Consider the following 7573-nt stretch of genomic DNA (forward strand, 5'->3'; position numbering starts at 1 on the left):
TGTGGTAAAACCCACCTACCCAACACCAAAGTAGACCAAACAAACCCTAAAAAGTATTTGCAACTATTTTTTACTCAGGTGTTTGTCGACATAGTTTTATCAACTGAGCCGACAGTTCAAACTGGAGAGCAACTTCTGTGGCAGAGTGACGCAACAAGCAAAATGTTCCCATTAAAGCTGCAGTAACTTCAGTGACTTCATCCATAGCAGCCCTTCAGAAACCAGAAAGCAGAGTATCTCTTTAACAAAGCTAAAAGCAGCGTAGTGAGGATGTTTTGCACTCACTACTTCCTCACAGTACTTTTGGTTCTTGCTGATCCACACAATAACATCACTCTACCATACATTTACTTCAAATTACTGTATAATGAACAGGTATGGATGTACATTTTGTGTATTTTATACTTTTAGTGAAGCTATAGTAATTATCCTTTAACAAAACACAATGATATAACAGTTTTGTAGATTACAAAAGTAATGGGGGGAAAAAGCTTATATGCTATGCACCAGAGATTACATTTTCCATTTTAGTTGCTTCACTGATGGTCATCTTTATGCTGATATGTACATATACTGCATGGCTGGGTTATGTACATGTTTTATGTTTTCATATATTTTACCTAATTACCTTTTCATAACTGTCATTAGCAACAGGTTTAAAGTGATACTTGTTTATGTATGATTAGCTGTATTTAGAGAAAGTCACTGAATTATATAGTGCTGATGACTCCACAAGGAGTGAAATCATATTGCATATCAGGTACATGTTATAATGTGACATCATACCTGAAATTCAACTTAACCTTTGCTTTGGTTTAATGTAAAGGAATTGTGTCAACTGTAATCAACCATACCTCAATAATAATGTGTTTTTGTGTATTAGCAGGTCAATGACTTTTGGGTTATTTAAAAAATACACTAAAAATACTTTTGCAATACAGGCATGTTGATCATACATCAGTTCAAGACACATGACCTAAATAGTTTTCTCTTCCCTGTGAATTAACATAAAGTAATGTGTGTATTTCTAAATTTCTTGGGAGATAACAGTTGACATTTTGTCTTTGATTTGTTCTTCATGACAATATTATATGAAGTAAAGTGAAAACTATTTTACCAGCATAGCTTTTAAATTCGGTTCATATAACAATCCAAAGAAACATGATTCTGAAAGCAATGTAGCATTAATTGTAAAGGCAACGGTAATAAAAGTACTGAATTTTAACAAGTACTTCATTGCATTTTTAGATTCCATTAAAAGTAAATTTATGGTGTAACTCAGATCAGATCAGAACTCAAAGTGACAGTAATGAGCTACACCAAGCACTAGTATGACTTCTAAATATGTTTTTGAATGATTATTGGAGCTGTACTAACATTAAAAACATCACTATATAAAATCTTTGGAATAGATGCCTGCATTTCTAGATTTCATTATGTTCTCACTTCAGTTTTCTCTTTAGATAATGGAACCTATCAATTCCCTTGAGACTGGAGACGACTTTGAGTCAAAGCACGTTGTCCCTCTGCCTCCCTCAAGTTGCCCCCATGTCCCTCCCACACTGAGAGAGGGGGAGCTTTACCACGTCTTCATCAGCTACAGCAGTACTGACTATCGCTGGACCCACTCCCTCATCAACAAGCTGGAGTCCTGCGGCCTGCAGGTCTGCTACCATGAGCGTGACTTCACCCCGGGCCGCACCGTGTTGGAGAACATGTCCGACTGCATCCAGGAGAGCCAGAAGGTCCTGCTGGTCCTCAGCCCGGAGTTTGTGAGGAGCCGCTGGTGTCTCCTGGAGGCCAACATGTCTCTGTTCAGAGACTGCCTGGAGAGGAAGCCCATGGTGCCAGTGCTGCTGGAGCCAGGAGTCTCTGTTCCTCTCCACCTCTGCCACCTCACCTACCTGGAGGCCAGGGACCCAGACTTTATCAGTAAGGTGCTCAAGGTGCTCTGCACCCCCAACCAGCAGCTTCAAGGGTCCACTGTGGTGCCCTTCCAGCCTCCCTCTATCTACAACGGGAAGGCCCTGCAGCCTTTGACTGCTGTCAATGAGGAGGGACTCCAGAAATGGGACGCTGGTCAGTTCAGTGACATGGAGGTGCCGGACCAGCTGCGTTTGGTCATTGAGGACCAAGAGAAGTACAGAATGGCTGTGAGGAGGATCAACAGTGTTTCTCAGAATAAAGTGTGGCTGCGTCCACTCTGGCAAAGAGTACTAATCTACATTGCTGTTCTGATATTATTAGTATTCTTAACATTCATCCCTACATTTTTGTCAGTTGCATTAATGGGAGACGAAAGTGGGTTAGACCCACCTGCTGTGGACTCACCTGCTCTGTTAATTTTCTTCTGTGTACCATTGGGATTGATCATTCAGACTGGTCTCTGGAAGAAGGATGACGAGAAGTATATTTTGAGGGAGATGCAGAAAGCTGTAGGTGAAGCAAACACAATCCTTTCTGAGGAGAAAGTGTTAATGGGCTGTCAGTCCAATAAAAAAATCTATCTGGTCTATGTTTGTCTGGATGGGTGCAGACGTGAGTTTGAAGAAACATTTTCTGAGCAGGTCTGTGCTGAGATGTTTCAAAGAGCTCTGGTCTCCTTCTCATCAGGATACGCCTGCTGCCTGGCCAAGAGACACTTCCCCTTTCCCCAACCCAGCTGCACTGGTCACCTAGAGGGAGGGGTGTGTTTCTGCCAGTACGTCTCCCAGCAGCTGAGCAGGGAAGAGTGGAAGTAGGAGCAGTATAGGTAGAGGGATGGGTAATGTTTTTTTTCTTGGTCTGCAATTTACTGAGTACCCAGTAATTAACAAAATACATTTTTAAGAAATTGCTTGAAAATTATCACCACATTTTTATTAATTATATCACATTACTTTCTCATAAATTTGCTGGTAATTACTAGTCTTGATAAGGGGGTCAATGACCGAGGCCCACGGCAAAACAGAATGGTTACAGTTCAAGCAGTCTTATTGTCAGTGACCAAAATAAGTTTATGTGTAAGTTCAGTTAGGAACTACCTAATACTGCCCACTTGTCTCTAGTTTCATTCATGCTTTCCTTTCCTCTTTACTAATCAGAATTAACCAATAATTTCCCTCTCTTTTCACAGAACTAATCATTTAAAGGAATAGTTCACCCAAAAATGAAAATTCAGTCATTATCTACTCACCCCCATGCCAGCTGAAACTCGGGTGAAGTTTGTTAGTCCATACAACGGTGTAGAAGCCTTCTCCAAAACAACTGAAGGTACTGGGGACCTGACTTGACTTGAATACCTTGGCTTCGGCTGTTCCTGCTCCTGCACTCGGTAAGCTTTACATTCCACTAGCTGCCAGTATCACCACCATATTAAGATCTCAAATTCTTCAGGGAAAATATATTAATTTAATTAGTATCATTCTGAAGATTACAGGCTGCCAGAACATAACTGCTCAAATCCTCCGATCCTTGTTTGGCCATGTCTATAGGCAAGTTTGTAGTTGCTTTCGGCATTCATCGTGATGTCATCTGCTCCGTTTATCCTGAGCGCTGCCAAGAACTGCATGGCTATCTCTCATTGGTAACCTGAATCTGAAGTATGGAAGAAACATTTTTTAACAATATCATAAAGCTTTCTCCAGCAAGGCAACCTATATATCCCAGTCCAACATCTGTCTGAATTGGTCCACTCTAGACACTGAACCACAAGGCAAAGTAACCCCCTTTTTTTACATGCAATTCCCCAGTACACCCAAATTAGCTTAGTAATAGGGTAAGTGTCTCATGAGGGTCCAACCCTCACTATTTCGGTCAGTATACTAGTCCCAAATTAGATTTTTTTTGCTGTGATTTTGTGTTGATCACTAATTGTTGTGTGACTAATTTAATTTGTATTTATTTGGCTTGCAGTGTTTATTAGGTTGTTTTTCACTGTGTAGTGCACACTAACAAGCGCGGACTAATCTAGAGCTGCGTTCGGAATGGTTCACTCGTTCACTCACTCACTATTCCCTATGCAGTGTTTGTCATATTGTGAACTATATGGGCAACGACTGAACAAAGTTTTGGACACTACATTAAACATCATTGCTTAAAAAAAATGAGATATTCGTGTGAAGCACCTGGGCGCGCATCCCATAAACAAACCAAGCACTCAAGACAGTGGGTTGAAATGTACTCAGGTATCGATTTTAGGAAGTTTTGAACATTAAATTACAAATAAAAATTGAAATTCTCGTCCAAGAGCGTATTGTCCAGATAAACTTAACTTCACTTCATTTTATAAATTTAAGATCTTAAAATAAAGTTTTAAGATCTGTGTATCACTGGCCAGGGCTATTTTTTTATTTATTTTTTTTAATTTATTTGTTGTTTTAATAGAATTTTTTTTACACTAAAGAACTCATTGTTGAATTTAAATCTGTCCCTTGTGTCTGTGTTGGTGTGGCCCGGGAATCTGGCAACCAGCAACCGGCAAGCGGATGAGTCCTCCCATGTGTTGCTCGGTATCTGAGTGGACCATGTATTTGTCTGCATGGGTATATGTTGTTACATTTACCGAGTCCCAGCTTTGAACATGACTGTATCCCAAGCCATTCAACAAGTGTGAGCGCAGTCCTGCCCCATCACAGATGTTTTGTTGAATTAGGCCTTTGAGAAATCCAGGAGGCTGAATGGTGTATTCAGCCAATAAAACACTATACCGCATTTACACATTAAAATTGTTTTTCTTCATATGTGTATGTATTGCTTTTATGTAAGTTGCACTTAATGACTTTATATACAGTACTTCCAATTTAACTTTAATAAACAGATTTTTGGCCAACTAGCAGAACTTTGTCATGATTTTGTGATGGAGAAACTGTAAGGTGGGAAATAGGCTTACAAATATTCTTTGGTTTTTAGTTGTTACTTTGTTGAAACAGACCTGTAGCTTTGACTTCACATCAGCAGCGCCGTAGTTGTTTCCTTACACTGCTTATTACTGGTGAGATTGAATTATGAATCAAATTGGAGGATGAATTGGGGTGGAAGGTAACAGTAACAGTGAAAGCACCCAGGGGAATTTCCTGGAAATAAGGGTACTTTTCCTAACACCACTAAAGAATAAACCTCCAACAAACAATTTTAAATGAATTGTCTATTAGCAAATATTTTGTAACTAATTATAGATTTGTGAAATATTAATTGTTGCTGCCCAGCGCTTTCAATTTTAAAAGCTGAGTAATTCCATTTTGCATGCATTATAAGTCTAACTGGTTGTATAATTCTTCAATATAAGGCAGGTCTAGGGGCTTGAGATAGCCTGAGGTATAAGATTCTCTTATCTGCTGCTCTTTTGACAAAATGCTGTTGACCTTTGATGCCTTTTTATCAGAAACAAAGACCTGTTTGAGATCCGAGCGCCACCATGTACCATACCAGAAGGATCAATATTTGCTGTCCTTTACAACATTCAGTAACGGGATTCAGGATATGAAGCAGAGACGCGACACTGTTGCCTGAGGGGTCTGTAACAACTGAGCCTAACAAACAGTAAAGATACACTGCTGGGGATATCAACCAGACCTGGTTTGGACGTCACTGGGGTGACGCCCGGGTCACACTGTACACATCGAGTTCTCACTGAGCTGGATGAGAGCTGGAAATATATTAAGTGGTTATTGTGGTTACTGCTGCTTCAATTAAAATTCACTTGAGCTCTATTAAGAGTACGTGTCAAGAAAATTACTCAAGTAAAACAGTAGCTCACTACCATAGTACTCAAGGTCTTAATTTCTTTATGAATAAAAATCATGTTGAAACCACGGCCAAGGTCTGCGCACCACTGGAACATGCAGGGAGTGAGTTTTATAAACATTACATGTTGCCACCACTTTAGGCATTTATAATACACTTAGCACATATTTATTCTCTAAGCATGAGATGTAGTGCAGCCAGTACAATATAATTAACTAGCCAGTTAGGACAAGATTATCATGTATCCCAGAAGCTGCGGTCTGTAATGAGAACAATCTGTCTAATCCTCAACGACTTTCATGCTGTTGACTATGATTTGTGTGTGTGTGTGTGTGTGTGTGTATGAGTGTGTGCGTATGAGTTTGCTTGTGAAAAGTCACCTCTCCAATGCAGGATTAATCCCTGAACCACAACAACTATTCATTCACGGCGACATAAGACTCGGCAAGATAGCGCTCGGCTCTATGTGGGCACTGAAAGTTGTATAGTTTTAAAAATTAGCTCTCGAAGGTGTCTCATACAATTTACAATTACATTGTGACATGTTTTCAATTTCTATGGTGTTAATTAAAACGTTCCGCTGCAAGGAGGCTCAGATGTGTGACTGAGCAGAGATGAAAGAAAAACAACAAAATGGAAAATGACTCTCTATACTGATGAAAATGATTAACACAAGCGAATTACTCTGTTTATTATTAAGTTGTTACTGAGGTTTACCATGAGGGTTATTGCAAGCATGCGCACACACACACACACACATACACACCACCAACACACACATGCACACATACATATTAGACATACAAATATCCTTGCATGGACATATAAGCACAAACACCTGAAGAATTGAAGCAAGTAAGTCAAGTAAAATATAATTTTCATAGTTTCTAGATCTTAAGATGATGGTAAAGACATCAACTACGGAAGTATTAAAGACATTGAATAGAATGTGCAGAGATTTTCAAAAAAAGACCAGAGTACAGCAACATCCACTGACGTCTGAATGTGTTTCTCTTCATTTCTCCTCCTTTCTCTCCATCCTTCTGCCTCTCAGCCACCTGCTCACTTTAATGCAAACCAGCTTGAATGAAATAACACATATCTAGATTGCCGCCCTCTTATACAGGCATATTGTATTGTATTTTGAACAATGAACAATAATACTCACAATGGCATGGGATTGCGTGGATATGGCATATTGCAAGGGAAAGGACAATCAAGTAAACAAATAAACGAGTAAATAATGATTCTGTCTGCGGTGAATATGAATATATTAGATTGAAATGTCAGGAAATTGATTTTACACTTCTGCCTCAAGCCACAGGGCCAAATATGGAATGAACGCCAATATCGTTTAATTCACTCATTCATGTTTTGGACTGAAGCGTCTGGTTCATCTGGATTTTTTCTCCTCAGATTTCGCTGGCAGCATGTCATGTGATATAGGAGGTTATCATGGTGAAGCTAATCTACAGGGAGGTATACAGCCATGTGATTGGCAAGAGCTTGGTTGTGTTTGTCTGAAATAAAAACCATCTTGAGCAACGGGACCTCATGTACGCTGATTGCCATTGCGACCAGAAAGTTGCTCATTCCCATTGTTGGGGATATTAGTTTTGTCTGGCCTTTCATTGAAAATGTGGCACGTCGCATTAAGTCAGGAATGTTACAAAACAGAAATGCCTGAGCCTGAAATGCCATTACAGTATGCACACCAAGAAAATTTGTCAGTGTTAATAAAATAAAGGGTTTCCTAATATTTATATTTACTAAAGTAAACTTTCAAGCCAAAGCCAGGAATATTTATGGGCCAAGGCAAAGGCACAATATGAGAAACAGTATGGAAGTC

General features: G+C 39.5%; 1 protein-coding gene across 1 annotated transcript; it reads left to right on the forward strand.

The window, feature by feature from the left end:
* On the forward strand, positions 1–2542 carry LOC139929746 (uncharacterized). The gene is made up of 4 exons (XM_078283043.1): positions 1–375; positions 1464–2231; positions 2379–2435; positions 2537–2542. Exons 1-4 carry the CDS (start codon positions 271–273, stop codon positions 2540–2542), a joined length of 936 nt encoding a protein of 311 aa, XP_078139169.1. The 5' UTR covers positions 1–270.
* The last annotated feature ends 5031 nt before the right edge of the window (positions 2543–7573 follow it).

This window comes from Centroberyx gerrardi, chromosome 4, assembly GCF_048128805.1.
Source record: "Centroberyx gerrardi isolate f3 chromosome 4, fCenGer3.hap1.cur.20231027, whole genome shotgun sequence".
NCBI classification, from domain to species: domain Eukaryota; kingdom Metazoa; phylum Chordata; class Actinopteri; order Beryciformes; family Berycidae; genus Centroberyx; species Centroberyx gerrardi.

Excerpts from the sequence above, each read along its gene's own strand:
- LOC139929746 (XM_078283043.1), top strand. The coding sequence starts at position 271 with ATGTTTTGCACTCACTACTTCCTCACAGTACTTTTGGTTCTTGCTGAT. Across the intron at positions 376-1,463 it reads AATTACTGTATAATGAACAG|ATAATGGAACCTATCAATTC; the intron begins GTATGGATGTAC and ends TTTTCTCTTTAG. Across the intron at positions 2,232-2,378 it reads GAGTACTAATCTACATTGCT|ACTGGTCTCTGGAAGAAGGA; the intron begins GTTCTGATATTA and ends TTGATCATTCAG.